Raw genomic sequence first — 24,045 nt, 5'->3', positions numbered from 1 at the left:
CCTAACCCTGACTCTCCTGCTTCCCTCTTCCACTTTAAACGAACGCCGTAATGCACTGGGCCCACCCGGATCATCCAGGGTAATCCTGCTATTGCAAGGGCAGCTGACCAGCAACCTCATCTCCATCTGCAAACTTAATTCCTCCTTGCCATGTTACCAAGCTAATATACTCACAGGTCCTGGGGACAGGACATGGGCATCTTTAGGGGGCATTATTCTGCCTAACACAATAGTAATATTTTCCTTATAAGGTTATTTTGAGGACTATTTGTATTATTTCCTAAATCCTTTCCGTTCCTTGAGATGAAGTCCTGAAGGCTGAAACTCATTTAAAAGGTCTCTCCACTCACTTACTCAACAAACACTCATCGAGTTGAGGTATGAAACAAAGCATATCACGTACTTAGAGCTTGGCACCCAGTAAGCACTCAATAAATGTTACCCATTACCACCTTATGAGACTCATAATTTTATAAGCCCTTTTGGCAATATGGTGAACCTTCTGAGACCTGTCTTCCTAAAGCCCAGCCAAGAATTGCTTTCTTTTCACAACTATCAAGGCCAACACGACCTCCCCATCACCAACATGTCTTCATGTTACGGGCAGAGGTAGAGCAGAGCACAGCAGTTCCTCCCATGGCTCCCGTCTGCAGGCAGCCAGTGAAGAACTCACCACGCCTCAGGTTCTAACAGCGGGGCTGGGGCTTCCAGCACGGGGTCTGTAACCTGTGTTCAGGCTCCATCTGGCCCAAAGCTCTGCAGTCTGCCTCCAAAACACTCTCAGCTTGGTTCTCCGCACATTATCCACACACGAGGCCTTCTAGCAGGTCCCCAACGCCAGCCTCACAGAATTCACTGACTCCAGACAGAGGAAGATGGTTTTTCCTTGAAGCAGACTCCATCCGGCAGCAGAACCACACCTTCTGCTGAAGGTGCTCACTCCCATTTCACAGGCCGGCTGGGACTGCCAGAGAGAAGCGGGTGAACAAGGAGCCAGCCGAGGCCCCGAGGTTTCTCTCTAAGCAGAGACCCTGATATTACTGATCATGAGGTTGACTTGGGTTTTTTGTTTTATTTTTTCAGATATAAGTATTGTGTTTTATCGTATTTGGTTCTCAGTTTTTAGTATTTTCCCCCTTACTATCTTAAATTGTGCTTACACTCAGTCAGGTCAGCCTCAGGACAGACGCTCCCTCTCATCTGTCAGCTGCACTCCAGTCTTTGCTGAGACCGGAGCCCAAACCCACCTCAAGGCTGCTACCTTTGTCACAGGGTCAGCAGGTTTGGGGACAAAGGAGCCTCAACAGCAGGGTCTTCAGGGCCAGAACAGCAGCTGCGACCTGCAGGCTGAGGCTGGTCTGTGTTAGTCGGAGGTCACAAGGAGACTCAGGGAGCCAGGCCGGCCGTCAGTGGCAAGACGTCAGGGCTGGAGCAGGGACTGAGACCATCCAGGCTGGGAGGCGCCTGGCTGGGTCCTGGGGACTGTGCAGGCTCCTTTTCAGTCTCTCTTCTCGGGGTCAGGAAGAGGCAGACATACTGGTACCCACGCCATTTTGCTTTCAGTCCACACCTTCAAGCTCATCAATGAACACCTCCAGCCTTCCCCGTAAAGCCTCATTCCTCACCAACAAGGGCAGGCAAACTGAGTCGAGTGGCTCCGGTCCTTGTGCAGGAACGCACCCTCTCTGGTGGTGCTATGTGTGTGTGTGTGCCTCCATCCACCTGAGGTGGGGGAATCAGAGACCCCCTCCCCCCTCCATCGCACTGGTCCCTCCCTTCTGAGAGCACGACCAGGATCCCTCCTGCCCCTCTGCTGGACTGGAGCTCATCCACACGTCCCCAGTCACCCTCAGGACAATCTTCCATCTGCTTGCCAGCTGCAGTGGGCGCAATTCTCCTCCTTTCCCTTCTTGAAAGGCTGGGCCACATCCTCCCATTCATCAGCTCTTGACCACAATTTCCTTCTGTCACCTCAGAAACTGTATTTTCTTCCTGGCGTCCTCCTGACTTCTTCCTTTCATCCGTCCAAGAGCAATCCATCCTTGCTAATCAACCAGAGGGAGGAGGGAGCGCACCCCTAGCCTTCCACCTTCATTTGGCGCAGCAAGAGCAGCTCTCACCTGGGTGGACACACGGGCCTCCAGCCTGTGGGTCCCACCCCAGCGCTAAGGGTCTGCTTTCCCGCTCTAAACCCCACTTCTCAGACCCTCAGATAAGCCAAGAGTCCGTCCTGGCTCCCTGTGAAAACTCCCCAGCAAAAGTGCCAGCAACTCATGCTTTCCAGCCTGTTTACGTTGTTGCTGGGTCACGGGTGTGCCGGGGAAGGCGGCTTCGTAACGGACGCTGGCAATCCCACTGGTCCAAACCTTCTATTAACTGCATCCTCTCACTGCCGAAGCACGCTGGGCGATTATCTGACTGCGCAGCGTCCACAGCATCAAGAGGTGGGGTAGACTATTAGGTCGGCCCACTCTTTTAGCTTTGTCACTGATTTTATTTAGGAATTTAAAGGCTTTGTATGTTTATTTTATGGTTAAAGATCACAGACAAAAACACAAGTGTAAATAAATGATGAGTAATTATTCTAAAAATGACATGAGTGGGATTTGGATTCAGTAAGTAAGAGCCTCAAAAGAAAAGACAAATATGGTGATTAAAGGAATAAGGCACAATAATTGTAAGTGATGGTAAGAGTAAGCAGGAGAGAGAAATTCAGAGTATTCTGTTTAGCAGATGACAGGTGGGTACACTTAAACTAAAAGCTCTGTACTTAAAATAGGAACACATACTGACTACGTAAAAATTATCTGACAAGAGACGTCAATTTTGCTATTCTGAAACCACTGAATAGCTATAAAATTATGTTCTCTATTCAAGAAAGGTTTAAAAATAGGTATAAACTTCAAGAAAACAACTCTTTAAAAACTGTAACCATTAGTGTTATTGTTCAGGTTGAACAGCGTATCTTACACCAAATTACACTAATGCTGGGCCTTAATCATTCTGTGAGTCTAAAGACTTTGTAGCAGTTTTCATTTGGTATGGATTAGAGAGCATTAGTGGTGCCATATGATCTGTAACTCAACTGGAGATCAAACGAAATGGTCTTTGTGGCAAGACTTCTGCTCAGCGATGGTGTCTCTAACCCTCCCGTTCAAGGGAAACCACGATCCACATCCCAGGTCAGTGGGGAGGAGGCGCCTCTAAGCGGACAGAACACCAGGGGATCCCAGAGGTCTTGGAGGTCTGTTCCCAGTGCCACATTCGCCGCCATGAATGGACTTAGCCAGTCAATGACAACATGCCAGCAGTAATGATTCTGATCTAGTGTCACCAGGAGAGTTTTAATATCAAGGTCATATAAATTTCAACCACGATCATTTTCATTTAACAGCCCTTTCCAAAAGAGCAACTGAAGAGCTGGAGAAGCACGTGCTGCAGATGTCAGCAGGCCCAGGACTCCGAATCCACGCCCAGGAAGAATCTGCTGGCAAAGTCAGGATTCCACCCTCCTAAAGAGAGTCATCAAAGCTGGCGCCAAAACCGAGTTCAGGCGCAGATCTGGCGGGATATTTACTGACCAGAGCATAACAGCCCCAGCGAGAAAGGAAAACAAAACTGAACAAAGCAGAAAAAGAGGGAAACAACCAACCAACCAAAAAAAACCGCAACTTGTTTTTCTGTTTAAAGTTTTCTATAAAAATATATTTGAATACCATTAAAAACTCAGTTTACGGTTAATCTAAAAATCTCACCAAGCCTTGGTCACTGTTAGGGAGCATCATTTTCCATAGACTTCTTTGGAGGATTCTGGCAGGAGTGGGGTGGAGACGGTGTGTTTGGGAAGGTTGCATGACATCCTGTTTCTCTCAACAGTGTGGGCCTCACTTTGCTGGGGTCTGGCCACTCAAACAGCCCCCTCCTGCCTTTCCCCCTGGACCGCCCCCCAACAGGGAAGCTGGCGGGCAGCTTCTGCCGGTGTCGTACCTGCCATTCCTGGTATCGTGTTGCCGCATGTTCTTGATAAAATGAATCTTCTTAAAGTTCTTTGGTCTGGGCGAACCTGAGAGAGTTCGACATCTGAAAAATAAAGTCATTTCAAAATTATGGTCAGTTGCCCGCTGGACAGCTGAGACCTCTCCACACAAAGACAGGAAGGAAAGACCAGACAAACGGTTTGAGTCACCCCAAGGATAATGAGGACAATATGGCTGGAAGCAACGAAGCTTTAAAAAAAACCCCGACGACGACAGACGACTTCCTTGATAATACTGATAATAATTTATATGGGTCTCTGAAAAGCCAGCTAATGAAAACTATTGTCTTCAGTTACAATAACATAAGCTACATGGATCGCAAACATATTATTCCTCCTGGTCATCCTAAAAAGAATCCTCCTGTGTCAACACAGGTAACAGGAACAGAAAACTGTAATGTAAATTTAAAGGATGTAGAAAACCGTAAATTTAAAGGACTTAGAGGGGAAAAAACACTGGAAAATCCAGTTTAAAAACAACCCTGAATCATTTCTCTTCCATAGCAGGACTCTGGCCTGAACGGCCTGGACAGTTGCCTCAATTCTCCATTTGGCTAGGCCCGGAAGTCGTAGCTTTACTTTGAATGCGAATCAGAGACCCGGCTAGTGACTGTTTTCTTTTTAAGATAAATTTTAAATAAATATTTATTGAACAAAATGACTTGGATTCAAATTATTTTTTTCCTGGAATACGACATGTGCATGCACTACAGGACCGACAGAACAGACCACAGGCTGAAAGGTCTCCTGTATACTTTTTTCAAAGTCATCTGGCAAATTCTAAGTTACACAGCTACTACAACAACAAGAAAAAAAAGCAAAAAACCCAACAAATAAGAGTCTGAAGTTTGGTCTCGTCCTCAGAAAGGGAGCTGTGACTTTTCTATTTCTGTTTTTGCTACCAAAATTCTTTGTTTACTTAAACCTTTCTGACCACAGGGCCCAAAGGCTGGCTCCTGCCTTTGGATGTGGGTACCCGAGAACCTATATTTCAGAGAGTCAGTTCCAGAAAAGCAGTGCCCGGCTTCCCAAAGCCACACTGAGGTCTGGGCTGGGCCCCTCACCCGAGAGATCAGTCAGTTCTGTACTCTGAGGCTTCAGGCAAGAGAGTACAAGATGACCCAATGAGGAGGTATAGCTGAGGGCAGGTGGGGTGTGGGCGCACGCTGGGGCGGAGGACTGGGGAAGGAGCAGGGTCACAAACATGCACAACTCCAACCTTTATTCTCCCCAAGGGCCCAGCTCAAGAGAAAGTGGGTGATGTTCCCAGTCCAGAGCTCAGGGTGTACACCCTCCAACCCTCCTCCCCACCCTCTCATCAGGGCAAGTCTTCCTTAGAAACCCTTTCCCAGAGAGTGCTGAAAATTATTTTTTTCCATAAGAAACACCACCTTAAAATGTAATTTATCTTGGGGGCCGGCCCCATGGCTGAGTGGTTATGTTCGCACACTCCGCTTCGGCAGCCCAGGGTTTCGCCAGTTCGAATCCTGGGCACGGACATGGCACCGCTCATCAGGCCATGCTGAGGTGGCGTCCCACATGCCACAACTAGAAGGACTCACAACTAAAAATACACAACCATGTACAAGGGGGCTTTGGGGAGAAAAGGGAAAAATACAATCTTGAAAAAAAAAAAAAGTAATTTATCTTGAAAAAAATCACACTGACGTGAATGAGTGCAGCCTAAAGCAAAGAATGGGTATCAGATGTCTAGTGGCTTCCATCAGGAGTGGGGGGGTTCCCTGGGCCTTGGTCTGGAGCAGGAAAAGCCCCCTTTCTAGTCCCATCCACTGCCTCGGAGCAGGGTCCACCGCCGTGGCCTGCAAGACACTTCAGCAGAAACCACGGTGCTCTCAGCCTCCACCCCAAACTCACCAGGACCCTGAGCCGTCACTGGTGAGGACTGATGTGTACAAGAGTTTTGTAAACTGTTGAGCGACACGTTCAAACACAAGTATGCACATTCATACACATGTACACACATAAACATTCACACACATATGTTAAGCGTCGTGACTATTAACAGTCCATTAGCTACAAAGGGTGCATATTTTGTTACTATTTGCCTCCTATAGTCTTTTTCCTAAAGATTGGCACCTGAGCTAACATCTGTTGCCAATCTTTTTTTTTCCTTCTTCTTTTTCTCCCCAAAGCCTCCCAGTACATAGTTGTATATTGTAGTTGTGGTCCTGCTGGTTGTGCTGTGCGGGACGCCACCTCAGCATGGTCTGATTAGTGGTGCCAGGTCCGCACCCAGGATCTGAACCGGCAAAACCCTGGGCCGCAGAAGCAGAGCGTGCGAACTTAACCACTCGGCCACGGACTGGCCATTGCCTCCTATATTCTTAAAACTGCACCCTATGAAGGGTCCTGAATTCTTGGCTTTAAATAGATTCTTTTAAAGACTTTCAGGGCCCTGCCTGAGGGCCTTTAGTAGACGCTTCCTGTGGACTTCAGGCACGGTTCAAGTAGGGGACACTCACCAATGCCTCTCCCCACACTCCAGGCTTCCAAACCAGATTTAGTCTTCTTGGGGTTCCGGGGGTAGAGGCTCACTCTGCCTTCTTGGGGCAGCTCTCTGGAAGCAGACCCAGGACCCCAAACCGCCTCAGTTCTACCTGCAGAATGACTGTGCGAGTCTGCAGGCCACCCAAGGTCCCCAACTTCCTCTCACAAACACAGAAGGTTCTAGAACTATGTAGTTCCTGAAGAGAGGAGACTGTCTGAAAGCATAAAGGTCTGCTTCTCCTGGTGTCTGGACAGGGCCAAGTGTCCAGGAGTATCCTCACACTCTTGCCCTGTTTTCCCCCAAAAGCAGAGCTTCTCGGGCCAGCCAGTCTGCGGGCAGTAGGCCAAGAGCTAGGCTGTGGGCTAGATGAGGGTACCTTCCCATCCCCACCCCTGCAGTGGGAAGCGGGCACGGACCCAGCCCAGGAGAGGGACGACCCGGGCTGCCCCCGTCCCCTGCGCCTGCAGAAGGAGGTGCTGTTGCCCCTCAGGTTTGAGCACAAAACCCCCCAGCCTTCTGCTGGCCCTGGACCACAGGTGGCTGTCAGCACCAGCAGGAGAGAGAGGCGGCGGCAGTAATCACTAAAGGGCGCAGCAGCCAGCGCCCATCAACCCGGCAGGCAGAAACCTGGGGCGGGTAGGGCGGCTGCCACGTTTGCTGCAGAGAACTGAGGTTTATCTGGACACCTAGCAGTGATGTCCATGGTCCTTATCTCTAGGATACGAGGTAACCACCAGGCAAGTGGAAAACTCCCCAGTCTACCCCCTCTCATTGTAAATGCTCAATTCTTGGAGTTCTAGGTGGACACTGGAAACTAACTTACTGACAAACTGTGACGTGCAAGAGAAAAGCAAGACTTCTAAAAGGAGAACTTAACGAAGGTGCTTTATTTCGATATCAGCACCCAATTCTAACTGCATCCGTTGCTAATCTGCCCCTCGTTCAGCAAGCTGTCTGTTGTCTTGTGTTCTTTTCAGCATCCAACTAAACCACCAGGGAATCTAAGAAATGCTTTAAGAGAACTGCAGTGTTGGCAACAATTGCCAAGGAAACTGGAAGACCAGGCTCAGGTTGTGGCAGGTTAAGGAAAGAACAAATTAATTTCAAAGCTGCCTACACTGATGTGTAAATATGCATTTAAAAACATACATTTTAAGTGATGCAAAATTAAATTAGGATAGAATTAAATTAAAAACTAATTTAATGAAAGATTAGCTCTTTCTTGTTAGCACAGATTACAGGATACATTTAATTACGCAAAAGGTTTTTAATAGATGCCTTGGAGCCATGTGTTCAATCCACTGAGTTTAAAAGCAAGTTGGGCTAATAGCCTTCCACCCCCGCAGTTCCCAACACACTTCAGCGTCATTATCGGTGCACTCATTTCACAGAATCGGGTAGCCAGGAAGGCCGTCAGAGATCAGCCGATTTGCCCTTCCCATTTCACAGACGGGAAAACTCAGAGGCCCCAGAGAAGCTAAGTGAATTTCCAAGGCCATGTAAACAATTAGAGAAGAATCAGCCCAAGAATTCAGGTCCTCTGACTCCCAAACATCCCCTCTGCTACACCATGCTAATTTTATTTCCTAGGAACAAGTAAGTTTCTAAGTAAATATTAGAACTTTTTTTAAATTCAAAAAAAGTCCACTAGGGAAAATAAAGACTTCTTAAACTGCCCAAATTCCCTTGATTTCTGACTTATTTTTTAAAGTTTAGATTTACACAAGATTTGTTAGAAATTAAGCATAGTATCCCGTAAGTGAGAGCTGGATGAAATGACAGTTAAGGCAGATAAGCCACTTTCGCTCTGCTCATTTGTGCCGTCACAGGACTGAGGGGCAGAGGGCAGAGGACCAGCCTGGGTGGATTCTGAGACGAGGGGGCAGGGCTGATGGAACACAGCACCCAGCTCCTCCTCGGGACCCTCTGAGCCCCCGGAATCCCTGAGGAGGGAGGAACATTTTTTTACCTGGTTTTCTTGGCTCGCAGCTACCACATTGCTCAAATGACTGGGGCTTCTAGCAGCCTCTCGAAACATCAGAGGCTTTTCAGCTCTACTTATTGATTTTCCTACTTGCAGCAGGGGTGACCTTACCCGCTCAAATGCCAAAGCCATTCGGTGCCACCTGAGAACGTTTCTCCTCCACTCTTGCTGATTACTTTGGTCCAGCACCAGCTCCCTAATTTGACTTTTAATTTAGCTTTTTGTAGGACTCCTTCAAGGAAACAGCCTTCTCCCCAAATCTAACAGTGTCTGATAGAAGATCACCTGCACCCAAACCACATTATCACACAGCCACACACCATTCATCCTAAGATGGTCCCAGAGGTTAGCAGGTTTTCAAAACGACTTCAGAAGTGGAAATCGGACTGCCTGGCCCTGACTTTCTCTTTGGGAATGATGTCAGCGATGAGATCTACAGTCATGTGACACTTTCCATCAGACCCCAGGTGTGTCTGTGCTCCACCCTTCATCCAGGCGGTCTGCGGACAAGACCTAAAACCTGGGAGTGACGCTCCAGGCAAGCAGGGAGAGGGATAGACCCCTCATCCACATCAGCACCCTCCCAGACTCAAAGGGAGGAGCCCGGGACTCCTGAGTCCTGGCTAGCGGCCAAAGCAGGAGGGGTGCAGATGTGGGTTCCCAGAGGAGCTGGTGCGTGGATGGAGTGCACATCCTCCAGGGGGCCTTTCCCTCTGCTGCCTGTCGTGCATGCCCTGTATAGCTGCAGCGTCCCATCCTACCTCAGCTCCTTCTGCAGGGAGGAACCGCCACGCCGGTCAACCCAGCTGGCGCTGCGGTGAGGACTGAAGGGGACGTGGTATGTGAGCTTTGTCTCCTCCACTCAAGGCCGAGTGGACTGGGGTGCAGGCGGGGCCAGTGGAGAGGTGCAGGACCAGAGGAAGGAAAGCTGCCAGTCAGAGGCATGGCAACTGCTATCAATCAAAAAAGATGCCTCTCAAGCACTTCTCTAATTCTGAGGAAGGAACGGATTGCTTTCAGCCCCAGGGGAGCACTCACAGCCATCCTAACTGAGTTTCCCCAGCAACTGGCTATAGAGTGACATCCGGGAACCTCCTAATGAAGTCCAGAACTGTGACGACGGTGTCACCGTGCCTGGGAAGGCTGGGACGATGACGGGCTCTTCTTCATCAAGCAGCAGCTTTCAGAGCGAAAGGGAAACAGCACCCAAATTCACATCCACACCGAGCTATGCCAATACTTAATTGGGACTAAACAGTGTTCTAGTTCTAACGGTCCTCAGGGTCAGGGTTTCCAAACTATGAGTCTGGGGATGAGACTGTCACTTTTTACATTTAATTCCATAAATCAAGAATAAAAAAAAAATCAAACTTTGGCTGCCATCTTATACCGCAGGCAATTGACATACACAAAACGCAACACCGAAAACTTGCCTCCGTAGAGGGGCGTTCTCCTCAATGTCTTCCAGGGTCTCCAAGGACGATCTCTGGGAGATGAGGCGACGTCTGCAGAGAGAGGACAGAAATCTAGGAGTTAAAACTGCATCGTAATATGGATCAGGCATTTCTGCAAATCTAAAACGCTTCTAAAAAATAAAGCCCTTAAAAAAAAAAGTTGGACACAAGCAGTCTAAGAGGCTGCCGTGTTCCCAGCCCGCACCCTGCATGCCGGGCCCATCTTGCCTTGCTGAGTCCTGCGCATTCTCCCTGGTTATAGGGCCAATTTGTGGGGATTAGGGAAGTGACTGATCACTCTTATGCTGCAATTTCCCCAAAAGACAAAAAACGACAAGATGCCCCTTAGAATATATAACTTGGGTAGTATGAGCAGTTTTTCTAAAGCATTAGATAAACTATTAAGTATTCAAATATCAGTGGTCTGAACCAGGTTAGCTGACAAATATTAAATTTTTAAAACATTAAATAAAATTTCAAAATCAATAGGATGCAATAAAAAAAGTTATGGTCTCTGGCCATGGTTTCAAAAGCAATTAGAAACAGGGAAGATATCATTTTTGAGAGAGCTTCTCAGAGACTAGTAAGATTAAATATCAGCACCTGATCAGGCAAAACACAACTCTTTTGGGCTGCTAAGACTGCAAACCACCTGCTAAAACCTCCTTGAGCTAGTTTCTTCTGCGCGACTGAAATAAGAAGAGGTCCCAGTTAACTGAGAAGATGTGGCACGGGGACCAGGGTGCGGTGGCGGCTGGTGACTCTACAGTAAATCCATCTGAACAAGGACCATCATTCACAGTCAATGGAGATGGACAGAAAAAATCTGAAAAGAATGGGACTAACATTAAAAGGATAAGTCTATTTTGCATTACATTTGACAAAATTTAGGTTAAAAACATGCAATTATAACCATATTCCAATTTGTCCTAAAGAACAAAAAAATGAATGTTGTTTTGTTTTTGTGTGTACTTCTTCTGACCGACCACCCTGAACCTTTTGCTTCGTGCTTTACTTTTAATAAGACAATCAGAACAGTCATTTCTGCAAACTATTCAAGGGATCCATCAATTTTCTAAGAGCCTTTCTTATTAATCTTTTGATATTCAAATCCTTTCTAAAATTCTCATCACACATTCCCTCTTTCCTCCAATGGTAAAATGGTCAAATGCTCTCGGACCCTCATTCGTCAGTGTGAGAAGCAAGAGATCTCCAATGTCACCTACAGTGTCTTCACGACATGCAGGACCTTTTGCGAGATCTGCAGTTTCACTCTGCAGTTAACTTACATGGAATTTCTATTTCCATAATATCTCCAGATTTCCAACAGTCAGCCAGATCTGAGGCAATGGCTGTGGGGAGACACTGATACTACCTGAGGGGGTGCAAAGGGGCCTGAGGGGGTGGGGAACCGATTTTATGGGTGGCCAATTCATTACTAAGTAGGACCTGCCTATGCAGCTCTGTAACTCCACACTCAGTTCACCCTGTTACAGCATCCTGCCGCTGTGGCTTTGAGGGGTCCAGGTCATCAGTTGAGGCACAGCCCCTGCAAGTGCTGGATCTGACTGGTATGGAGTCCCAGGCTGGGACAGGGCAGACGCCCAGGTAGCCACACTCCCACCCGTCGTAGCTCTTGGGGACAGGCGCCCCCACGTTCCCCATCCGAAGGACGTGCAATTCCACAAAGGAGCATGCATGCTGGGTCAGACAGACTTGGACTCCAGTCCTGGGGCCAGAGGCTTTGGAGCCTTAGGAAACTCCTTAATCCTTGAGCCTCAGTTTCCTCATCTATGAAATGGGAAAAGGAGAGTAACTAAGAAACAGAGAGATGCAAAGTCCTTGGCACAGGGCAATTAACGACCAGCAGCTACTGGGTTTTTGCTTTACATTCCAGTTTCTTCCACTGGGGCTGAACCCTGACCCGACACCCCACCCCATCCCCAACTAACTAGGATCAGCCCTGCTGCCCTAGCTCTGGCTGCTCCTCCAACTCCAGACAGCGGCAGGGTCACTCCAAAACGCCTTGTGCCTGAGCCCACCTGTGCCACGTGTCCTTCCATACCCTCACCCCCAACCCCTTCTAAGCATAACTCTGTGCATCACATTTGCCGATCACTGGCTACCTAGGAAATCAGTCCCCTTCAGGCCTCCGTGCAGGTTCTCACTCAACACCAACGTCTCCTCCACAGCCAGAAGGTAGTGATTAAAATGACATCTACCGTTTATCTCCGGATAATGTTCTGAGTTTTTAAATCAAAAGTGAAATATTAGTTTAAGTATGCACACCCAAACTGTCATTAGAGATAACTTATATTCACAGGCAGAAATAAATGTTTAGCTTTCAGATCCTGGAAATCTCAACAAATTCTGTCAGACATTGAGCCTTCCTTTGTAGAACGGCGTTTTCAGGTGACTAGTAAATAGACATTCAGTGTTTTGCCCAGTCTGCAACTGAAGCAGCTGTGTAGCTTCAAGGACAGCCCTCCTTGGGTGATCCCAACAGAGGTGCACCAGGAAGCCCTGAGGTGGGTCCGTGGGCAGCAACCCAAGGCCCTAGCAAGGGCCCGGCAGTGCACCCCCTCCACGCCCTGCACCCCACTCAACCACACCGACCGCGAGCCTCGCCTGTCGGGAACACAGAGCTGACCCAGGCTTGACGCCTGTCCTCAAGGAGCTCGTATTCGAGGGGGAATCCATGAAATCCCACCAACAATCCCTCAGGCTCCTCTGGCATCGGGGCTGCCTCCCGACTCCTATCCCGAGAATAGCGTGCCTGTTCCAGTTGCACATGCCAAGCGAATCCCATGTGAACACCGGGCCGGGCAGCCTGGGCCCCACAGGCTCTCGTCCCACTCAGACCAGGGCGTTCACCCTAGAAAAAGAGGTCCATCCACAGAAGCACACCATCTGACAACTCCTCTATCAGCTCCAGCTTCCTATGCTGGAAAAGAGAGGTGCTCATTTGGAAAATAACCAAATTACAATAGATCTTTCTACACAGTTATAAGGACTTGTTTTTTAAAAGCTAGTACATTTGATATTCTCTTCATGAGTTGAACAGGTGATGATTCATGACTTTGTGTGTGTGAGCATGCACACACATATGCACACACTCACACTCTGGATTCCTCAAAGGGAAAAAAAATCCCAAACCTCCAAAAACCCAAAACTTGTTCCTTTAAATTCAGCGAATGCGCTTCCCTTCTCCACGAATGGAAACAAGCAATATATCCTTTGAGATGGACACACAGATCTTGGAAAGAACCACCACCTATCATGATAAAGAAACCGTCATACAGCACCAGGAAATCCAAGACGCAATGTCTGCCCTGCTTATGTAAAATAAGGACTTGTCGCTGCCACAAGGGCAAGCCCTGTGGTGCTCCTCTCTGCCCCCTGCCACCTTGCTGGATCTTTCCGAAGGACATAATAACCTCTCCCCTGCCTTGTGCCCTCGGAAAGCCTGCAAAGGAGGAGAAGGCTCAGGGCAGGGGCCAGCCTTCCCCAGGCACTTTGCTCCCACAGTCTGCCTCATAAACTAAGTCCCTTACTTGCAAACTCCTTATCATCGGGCTCAGTCAACAAGCAGAGGTCTTTGTATATTTTAATGACTGATAAGAATACTTAGCCTTGGACCCAAAGAGCATGCCCCTTATTAACCCAGTCGACATCAGGAAGAGCCCCCGCATTATGCGTCGATACCATCGAATGCAAGAGTCCATGACTGGTCCTCAGACTGAGTCCTCAAAACTCAGGGTTCCCCGAATTGTCTGACAATTACAATCTGGGCCCTTCTCCCCTCCACACTGGCTGCAAACACTTTTGAGGCTACTGTGGTTCACCTTTGACGTGCGTCCATAAGTCAGCCTCCCTGAAGCCCCCAGACTCATTTTAGAACCTTATCCTTTGACCACGGGACTCTGCCGAGATAAGGACACGCTAACCCCTGACAAGACTGCCTATCTGGACACACCCACCGGGACCAAATTAACCCCCTTATCATTAGTGCTACTGGTTCATTGCAGTGCTCTGTGCTCCTGGGACCCAGGGCTGGTCATAATGATACTTATAATAAATCCACTTACACCAAAAGCTTAAAGAAAGGTCAGTGGGAGAAGAGAGAATAAAATCACACAGAAAAATGAGACTGGGCTGACAGAGGACTGGATGAGGCAAGACCCAGGACCAGTATTTCTCAAGCGTCTTTTAGGTACAAAAGTGTCACTGGCTCCATTTTCAGGGCAGAAGCAGTAACTAACCATCCACACTAACGACAGGGCGAAGGAAAACAGGCCCAGCAGCTCGGCCATCCGGAAAGGCTTCCCTTGGTGCAGTTGGCAGTGATCCTGGAGACCCCAGGAGAGTGAGAGGCAAGGTGGGAGCTGTGTCCAGGGCACCTTCCTCAGCACTTCCGGAAGAGCGCCATCTCTTAGCCTGGTAAGCAGAGTGCCTCGGAGAGGGAGCTGATGTAGGCAGGGAGGGGCAGATGCCAGAAGAGCTTCATGAGAGCTGGACTCTGGGCTCACTGCCGACCAGTGAGGGTCATCCTGGTCCAGCTGGGGCAGGCAGTCAAGGCCAAACCCCTTACAGGGTGACCTGGGGCAGCTGCGTGGCCTGAAATCCAAAGTCAGGCAGTGGGCACTGCAGGGGACAGCTCTGGCCCGAGGGTTAGGACCTGTATGTGATGAGGAAGGTGACCCGTTGGCCTTGGCATTGGTGACAAACATGGAAGTCAGGCTGGGTTAATGCTCTCCACCCTGGCTGCACCTTGGAACCCCAGGGAACATTAAAAATCTCGGGGAGCAAAACCCAAGCTTTGAGAGCAAGAGGGGAGCCAACCACTGCTGTCCTCCCAAAAAAGCAACTCCTATGTGGTGCCAGTCGTCCCCAGATAAGGAGACCCCTTCCTGGCTGTCAGATGGGCCAGGGATGGCACGGTTGCCTCTTCACAGGGGTGACGGAAGGCATCAGGGATCCCTCAATGACACAGGAGATGGGCGAGCTGAGGTCATGCTCACCTCAGGTCTGTTCAGTTATTATGACCAAAGAAAGGATAAATCCAACCATAAAAATAATTTATTAATATGGTCACGAGACACCCACGCACTTGTAATTTACTTGCTTTGTTACTTGTGTCTATCTCCCACGGACCACCTCCCTCCCCAGAGAAAAGTGAACCACAGAGACAGCGACCGTGCCAGGGAGGGCCCGTACCTTCCCCACCTGTGTGCCCTGGGGACGGAGCATGCTTAGCCAACAGCAGGCACTCAATGAAGGCTGGCTGAATAAACTCAGGAACTCCATCGTCCGGCAGGTGGGTGTTCGTGGACTTTTCCCAGAGAGCGCCTGACCTTCCACTGGATGCTTTCCCTGCACGATGACCAGCGGGCCCTCTCTAGTCAACCTACGAGTGCCAGTGTGGTCCATAGAAGCCCAGAAGCCACCTCGGAAAGCTTCCCCAGGCCTCGCTACAATAGGAAGCAGAGGGAGGAAGATGACCCCCATCCAGCGGGAGGGGCGGGCGGGGACAGAAGGGGCCGTCCCCTCCAAGCAAAGCTGAGCAGTTCACAGCTGCAGGTAAGGCCTGATAACATGGGTTTCTTCTGTTTGAGCTCACTAAACATTCATCTTTCCAAATGGAATTCTTATTGCTTTGGTGACTAAAAGTACGTCTCACTGTAAAAAAATTCACATCAGGAAGTGTAAGAAGCAGAAACTGAGAAAACGGCCTGCAGACGCCCGCGCTGGAGAGCATCCTGTAGGAGCAGGGACATCCTCTCAGGCTCTCTCCTAGCTCCACGTCTACTTCTCCGTGTACGTCTGTCTGCGGGAAACTGTGCAAAGGAAAAGGTTTTACCTTTTTAAAAACAAAAGCAGCAGGGCCGGCCTGGTGGCACAGCGGTTAAGTGTGCACGTTCCGCTTCAGTGGCCTGGGTTCACCGGTTCAGATCCCGGGTGTGGACATGGCACTGCTTGGCAAGCCATGCTGTGGTAGGCGTCCCAAATATAAAGTAGAGGAAGATGGGCACGGATGTTAGCTCAGGGCCAGTCTTCCTCAGCAAAAAGAGGACGATTGGCAGCAGATGTTAGCTCAGGGCTGATCTTCCTCAAAACAAAAGGCAGCAGGGAAGAGCACCCCACCTTGGGACAAAGCTGGAACCTGGCTCCACCAATGGCGACACTCAGAGTCTGCACACGATGGAAGAGTGAGAGCCTAGAGGGAATCTGGGCTTCTCGCCTAGGTTGGGAAGAAGTCTCTAGGGCTGGGCATGCTGTTCTCTGGCTAGAGACCAGCAAGTGAAAAAGGCAGTCGGCACACAGGGGCCCTGCCTGACTACTCACAGCACCCATCAGGGACGGGGGTCAAGGACCACCAGAAGGATGAGGGCTCCAGCCTCACCCTCAGTGCCTGGTCCTGACACCGACAGGTTCAGCAGCCTTCACCACAGCGACTGCAGGTGTGGGAGTGGCGGCCTGGGGCCTTTCTGAGGGCCAGAGGACTAGCAGGGTGCAGACTCATGGCCCCAGGTAAGGAGCTGCTGCAGGGCTGGAGTCAGGGCAGGACAGCGAGCAGTCCCCCTTCAATGTAGACACTGAGGAGCCTTCATCTCTTAGCCTCCTTTTCTGACTCAGAGTCACAAAGCTTCCACGGTGCCCAATCAGGGTCAAGAAGAAAAGGCTTGGGGGTCACTAACCTAGAAAACACAGCTGAGGGTTTTTTTTTTTTTTTTTTTTGCTGAGGAAGACTGGCCATGAGCTAACATCCATGCCCATCTTCTTCTACTCTTTATGTGGGACGCCTACCACAGCATGGCTTGACAAGCGGTGTGTAGGTCCACGCCTGGGATCCAAACCGGCAGACCCCAGGCCACTGAAGTGGAACATGTGAACTTAACCGCTGCGCCACCAGGCTGGCCCCACAGAGCTGACGTTTTCAGCAGACAGAAAATCTGTTTGTAAAATGTCATAAGATCCCATCCACTTGTTTTTGTATTCCCACATCACAGACATATTCTATTGTTCTGGAAATAGTGTTCAGCTCACACAGAAAAGGTTGTCTCAAAAAGCAGAGTATAAACTGTAATCTGTAAACTGACTGACTATGGGAGCCTACAACTTAAAGGAGCCTCTATATATCCAGGAATTACACTTTCATTGATATATTTTTAGTGAAAATGCTGGTTTTCAAATACCAGGCTCTCTTAAAGCCAAATGCACTCTGACACCCCACTGCTATTTCCTTCAGTTCTCTAACACAGCTTTCAGTGGTCGAGGCCACAGCACCATGAGCTCGCCCTCCAGACTCAGCAACTAAGTTATGATAGCATTGTTCATGATTTGGCAGTTTCAAGCCAAGATTCCAGATGCTCCTTTAACAGAAGTCAAATCAGACTGTGCTCACTGAAGAAGCAGACTGTTTTGCACCGATACATATGTGTTCACAGATGAAGAAAGAAAAGTCAGCTGTCACCTCTGAATAGAAGCTACATAGAGTCTTAAAGCAAAAACGGACTTGGCTTCAGCCTGAAGTTGAGTTCCTCAGATCCATGCTTAGTTCTGGTTCCCACGAGCTAAAGCTTTGTCCAGCAGCAAAGGTGCTGACGAAACTGAACGCGGGCCTTCCTTGCTCACCTGGCAATGGTTGTGTGTTAGACTGTGGTGGAAACCCCAGAGGAGAGTGGTGGAGTCTGACATTGCAGGTGCAGACGAGCTGGGCCAGGTCAGCAGGCTGGGGCCACCTGCAGAGCCTCCTGTCTGGACCAGTCAGGCCCGGTGATGCCTCAGGCAAGGGGCACACAGCTGGCCTGCTTGTGCAAGAACCACCTCCTCTCCCCGAGGTGGCTTACACGCCTAAAGCCAGAGCCACACCCAGAACACGGATGGAAGCAATTCAAACTCCCCAGAGGTCACGGAGGTCTTCCTTACAATGGAAAGAAAATAGATTATCTTTAAGAAAAGGAGGGATTTGTAGATCAAGAAACAGACAAATGCTAGGAAACAGATTTTGAATCTGGCAACGTTTAAAATCTCCAGCTGATGAATCAGGCAAAAATCAAATTACAATCAATACACCAGGAGTTGCCAATCAGCTTGTTCAAATAAGATCTGTTTCTACATTTTTATATGCGGGTCAAGAAAGTGACTCTCAATGTTTAGAGAGAATACAGAGGCATTCGGCCTGCCTGAGTTTACCTTTGTTTCAAAGTTCTCATCAGACTTGCCAAACCCTGGAAAACCAAGGTGTGAGGTCATCCCAGCGTTCAGGGCTGTTCAGAGACAGCCCTGTTACAGGATTTAACGACTGGCCGCGTATTCGCTCCCCAGATCCCCGCAGTTCACCCTGCCCACAGCCGCCCTACTCATCCTACAAAACACCTTCCCATCATGTCGCCCCCAATCTGAAGATCCGCAATGACCCCCTCTGGGAACGAGTCCAAACTCCTCTGACAAAGGGACCAGACGGAGGGTCAGAAGACAGCAGCAGACACAGCACACTTAGCCATCCCGAAGGCACCTGCCCAGTCTCCTGGGTCATCCTTGCGGTGTTGGGAGACAAAGGGCCCAGCCCAGGGCCGCCGGCTGAGTGACAGTGCTGCATTCTACTTCTCGTTCAGCCTCATCCCAGAGGGAAGGGCCCTGCCCTGCAGCTGGAGGGAACAAGTTGACCAAATGTGCAGAAGAACAGAAACCAAAAGTAGGTGTATCAAAAAAAAATCAGGACCCAGCAAGGTTTTGGGTTTTGTGCAGCTGAGGAGGGAAATGACATTGTCCTTGCTACAGAACATGCTGGATACCCTTTGGGGGAGGGGTGACAAGTAGGGGCCAAGCCAGGACAGGGTGAGGGTGGGAAGGAGACATCAACAATGGAGAACCACTCAGAATAAAGGGTCAGCTTCACCCTGGAGAGAAAAGAGCCCTGTTATCTAACACAACCAGTCCAAGAAGTTTGGGGCCAACTCATGTATGTTCTGAGTGGGCATCAGAATTGGAGGGATCAATCTAGGTGTTCTCTATGAAAGGGATTCTCTGAGCCAGGTGAGGAGGGTGGCTGGGAATCCAGCACCTGGGCCCAGAGTTTAAGGCCAGGACAGACCAGGTATGGAGTGTGTGGGAGGCAGGGAAGGGCCCGAGTGAGCTCAAAGGAAAGCCAAGATTTAACTGGGAAGAGGCAAGGAGAGTGTCTCCTGGAGAATGAGCAAGCGGACCAGCACGGAAGGTTCCGGGGGTGAACTCGGGATGGACTTCTGACAAACACGCCTCCCCAGGGCTGAAGAGGATGGGGCTGAACAAGATGGAACAGCAGGCTTGTGCGAAGCAAAGAGGAATTCCCTGACGCAAAGTCCGGGAAGGAGCCCAACAGGAACCAGGCCCCCAATCAGACGGCTAGGGTCAGTTCCAGGGGGAGCTGAAGAGACCCCAAGTGCACACATACAGATGGGTGGGGCTGGGGGGCTAACGGAACAAACACGTGCACCCCACAAGCGTGTGTGCACACTCACGCAGTGTTTCCTTCTGACACCAGAAGAACAGGAGGTGAGGGAACACCTGCAAGGCTTATGGGGGGGGGAGCGAGGTGTAGACCAAGGAGGCCCGAGTCGCTTCCGTAGACACAGGCTGATTGCACGTTCCCCAGCCTTCTGAATGCCCATGGCCTCCACTCACCTCCAGCCTCTCCAGGAAGCGCGTTTCATCCTGGACCCTCTTTTCTGTACTCAGGACGGGCCTTCTCTTAAACATCCCACCGTGACAATGGCCTGAGCATGGATGACCTTACCTCTCCTTCCCAATCATTAGGACTACTGATGCTTTGCAAGAATGCCTCTGCATGCTGAAGACTTTCTAAGCCAGAGACACATTTATTTTCCATTAGAAAGCAAAATGAGGACTCTCTGTGCCCGGTTCTACGGGGTTTGCAGCACAAAAACTGGAGCGGGACAGGAGAAAGCCACGCCCCACCTGGAATGCCCTCCTCTCCACAGCTCCCCAGTCCTGAAGAGCTGCGACTGTCAGCGGGAGCTAATTTAATTACAGCCAGCAGGGAGTCGGGGGAGGGGCGCTGGTTACCCCCTCTTCGGTATTTAACAGGACCTGTAGGAGGCTGCCCTCCAGCATAATCGCTCCCCTGAGTTTCTCCCTTGGTTCCCAGCTTGACCTTTCTCTGTTCCAAAGGGCCTTAAGTAGAAATGGATTTTGACAGCTAGGAAACAGCATGCAATTATTTATAGCAAATTCGGATTGATGGGGTTTCATCAATCTTTATTTTCGAGGAGTTTTCAGATTAACCATGGCCCACGCTCAATAGCAGCTTATGGAAACGAAGATTGATGCTGCCTTGGCTCTCTAGCTTCAAGCAACAGCGTCTGGTTTCCTACCAAGGGGCCTGAGTTATCTCAGACTCCTTTCTGGAAGCCTTTAAAAAATGCCTTGTTTCTCCTTGGCCACTGATGTTTATTCCCTTTATTGAAAGCTGAAAAGGGGATCAGGCACAGCTGAATCACTGGCCTCATATTAAGGGGTTTATGGGGTAAGGGATGCCCCAAGGGTGACCAAGTCTTAGTTCAAAAGAAAATTCCGAAGCTGCTTCAGTCGCTCCCCATCCAGCGCAACCCTGCCGTCCTCCTAAGGTACAGTGCGGTGGCGCCCGCTGTCTCTGACCTTTTCTGAATTCCTACAACATTTGGTATCTCTACCCTACTTGGAACTATTCCTCTCTAGATACTTGTAGACTGATTGGTTTTATCCTTATTTTATGCCCACTATCTACGGCCTGGCGGCAAGTACCTTGAAGACAAACAACTATTTCTTCTCTTCTCTGAAGCCCCTTTGACGACCAGCACGTCACCGCGTCACAGCAGGTGCTCGACAATCCCTCAGGACAACATGAACAACTGTCTGTAAGCCACCGCTGGCCCAGGAGGGGCAGCAAGGCATCTTACCAGCTCCAGGGAGGCGGGTTCACACTGCTCGGAGGGGCTCTGCGAAGCCTCTCGGCACCCCAGCGGATGCCCAAGCCTCATCGGAATTGGGGCCAGAACCAAAGCTGGACCTCGGAGAGCAGCAGACCACTGACGTGCAAACTTCTCCTGAGCAGCAGAGTGCCTTTTTTCAAACTAAATCTTACATCAAACCCCAAAATATAAAGCAGATCAGGATAATTTACTTATAACTCAATCACTAGCAGAGCAGCGAGGCTATTTTGATGGACAAACAAATCTGAAACCAGGAGCTATGGATGACATTTCTAGTCTAGGGTCAATCTCAGCATCTAATGTATCTCTTTTGGTCTTGGTTGCACTGTATGGAGATAACCTTGACTGACACAGATACGCAGGTGCCTATGGTAACCTTTTTTGTGTGTGTGCTGATTATTATTTTTTTAACTTTTTATTAAGATTATGATAGTTTACAAACTTGTGAAATTTCAGTTGTACATTATTGTCGGTCATGTTGTAGGTGCACCACTTCACCCTTTGTGCCCTCCCCCCACCCCCCCCCCCTTTCCCCAGGTAACCACCAATCAGTTCTCTTTGTCTATATGTTTAACTTCCACCTATGAGTGGAGTCATACAGAGTTCGTCTTTCTCTATCTGGCTTATTTCACTTTACATAATACCCTCAAGGTCCATCCATGTTGTTGTGAATGGGACGATTTTATCCTTTTTTACGGCTAAGTAGTATTCCATTGTATATATATACCATATCTTCTTCATCCAATCATCAGTTGATGGGCACTTAGGTTGGTTCCATGACTTGGCTATTGTAAATAATGCTGCAATGAACATAGGGGTGCATGGGACTTTTAGAATTGCTGATTTCAAGTTCCTTGGATATATACCCAGTAGTGGGATGGCTGGGTCATAAGATATTTCTATTTTTAATTTTTTGAGAAATCTCCATACTGTTTTCCATAGTGGCTGCACCAGTTTGCATTACCACCAACAGTGTATGAGGGTTCCTTTTTCTCCACGACCTCTCCAACATTTGTCACTTTTTGTTTGGGATATTTTTGCCATTCTAACAGGTGTAAGGTGATATCTTAGTGTAGTTTTGATTTGCATTTCTCTGATGATTAGTGATGATGAGCATCTTTTCATGTGTCTATTGGCCATCCATATATCTTCTTTGGAGAAATGTCTGTTCCTGTCCCCTGCCCATTTTTTGATCAGGTTGCCTATGGTAACCATTTTTAAACGTCTCAGGACCCAGTTCAATTAAATAGATGTGGCAGGTGAAGCTTAGTTGCATAAAATAAACTTACTCCAGCAGCGTAAGTTAATGATGCATATTAACATATAGATGGTCACCAGTGTGATACGGTTCGCTATAGAACACTACTGAGTCTGTGTTTTACTGCTGTTTTAAAAACACTTTATATACAACTACGTATAAATTATACCTCAAAATGTTAAACACAGAATTACCCCGGATGAGCAGCAATTCCATCCCCACATATAATCCAAAAGAAATGAAAGCACACCCACACAAACATCTGTACACGAATGTTCACAGCAGCATTATTTACAATAGCCAAGATGTGAAAACAACCCAAATGTCCATCAACTAATGAATGGATGAATAAAATGCAATATTACTCAGCCATAAAAAGGGATGAAGTACTGATACATGCTACAAAATGGATGAACCTTGAAAAGATTACACTAAGTGAAAGAAGCCAGCCACAAAAGACCACAGAGTGTACGACTCCAATGATATGAACTGCCCAGAACAGGCAAATCCATACAGACAGGAAGTAGATTAGTGGTTGCCTAGGGCTGGGTATGGGGAGTGGGAGGAATGGGGAGTGACTGCTAATGGCCATGGGGTTTCTTTTGAGGGTGATGAAAATGTTCTAAAATTAGATAGTGGTGATGGTTGCACAACTTTGTGAATATACTAAAAACCACTAAATAGTACACTTTAAATGAATGGTGTATGAATTCTCTCTCAATCAAGCTGTTAAAAAACTTACATAGGACATATAAAATCTATATTTACAGAAAAACATATATTGAAAAAAAATACATAGTGAAGATGAATCAACCATTTGTGGAACTCCTAACGTGCCTGCTGAGATCCTCAGAGCTCAGGACAATACAATTTTGAAAACTATGGCTCTGGTTCAATTCCTTTGACCAGAGTCATGAAGACTGAGAGTTGAGTGACTATCCCAGGCCAGAGATCGATGGTGGGAGAGCAAGGATATGCCCTAGACCATCTCATTGCAGAGCCGTCCCCTTCCTTTGTAATGTGGCTTAAACTGGCCCTTTCGGGGCTGTTTCCAGCCCCAGGAGCAAGCACCAGGTGAGAATGGAAGGCGGTGAACGTGGGCAAACCCTCCACAGGGCAAGGCCAGCTCATCTCTTTCCCTGGGCCTCACATTCTCCTGCAGCTCCCACAGGATGGTCCATTTGGCCTGGAGCACTGCATCACCCACACCTGCTGCCAGTCCACGTCCATCCCCTCTCTCCTCACATCCCTGAAGCGGAAAAAGGAAATTTCCTTACCGCACACATCAAAGTGTTGTTTGTGTGGAGCTCTGAGACTTCAATTTCCATAACTTCCCGTTTCCCTGGCAGCTAGTGTAAGACACACTTGCAAATTACTCCCTTTTTCTTAAAGGCTGATACTGTTTTCTAGGAGAGAAGCTGGCAGAACCTTCAGGCATCCAAGAAGCAAGAAGACAGACAATACACCCTCTGAGGTGCTTCTGTCAGCATCTGGGGAGTTAGTTTAATTTTGTAACAGCTCATTTGGAACCCTTTGAAAATATATTATTAGCACATCTGCCTCACCATCTACATAATTAGCAGCCACAGTTCTAATTACCAGGCTGTTCAGGAAAGGCTTCCAAAGTGAATTTGCAGCAGGAGGGCTGTGCCGAAAACCACATGAATATTCACTTAGACGTAATGTAGACTCAACTGCTTATTGAATTCTTTGGCAAAAGCCTATCCCAGGTCTGCAGGGCCCCTTTGTGCCAGGGCTTTGGTGTGGTGTCACATGGCTACTGTGGAAAATAAGATATTCTTAACAACCTGGAAGGCGGGGCATACGCTGT

The 24,045-nt window shown here is 48.7% G+C and overlaps 1 protein-coding gene across 2 annotated transcripts in view; it reads right to left on the bottom strand.

Moving 5' to 3' along the window:
* Window positions 1-24,045, bottom strand: part of CABLES1 (Cdk5 and Abl enzyme substrate 1) — a 106,789-nt gene that overhangs the window by 51,300 nt on the left and 31,444 nt on the right. For both annotated transcript variants that reach the window (XM_044773539.2, XM_014837277.3), the window contains exons 2-3: window positions 9,963-10,034; window positions 3,988-4,080 (exon numbers count right to left, since the gene is read on the bottom strand). In XM_044773539.2, coding sequence (XP_044629474.1) covers window positions 3,988-4,080; window positions 9,963-10,034 — 165 coding nt within the window. The remainder of the gene's footprint in view (window positions 1-3,987; window positions 4,081-9,962; window positions 10,035-24,045) is intronic.

The sequence above is a fragment of the Equus asinus genome, chromosome 7 (assembly GCF_041296235.1).
Source record: "Equus asinus isolate D_3611 breed Donkey chromosome 7, EquAss-T2T_v2, whole genome shotgun sequence".
NCBI classification, from domain to species: domain Eukaryota; kingdom Metazoa; phylum Chordata; class Mammalia; order Perissodactyla; family Equidae; genus Equus; species Equus asinus.
Note: the sequence above shows the minus strand (reverse complement) of the source record. Positions and strands in the feature narration are given on the sequence as shown.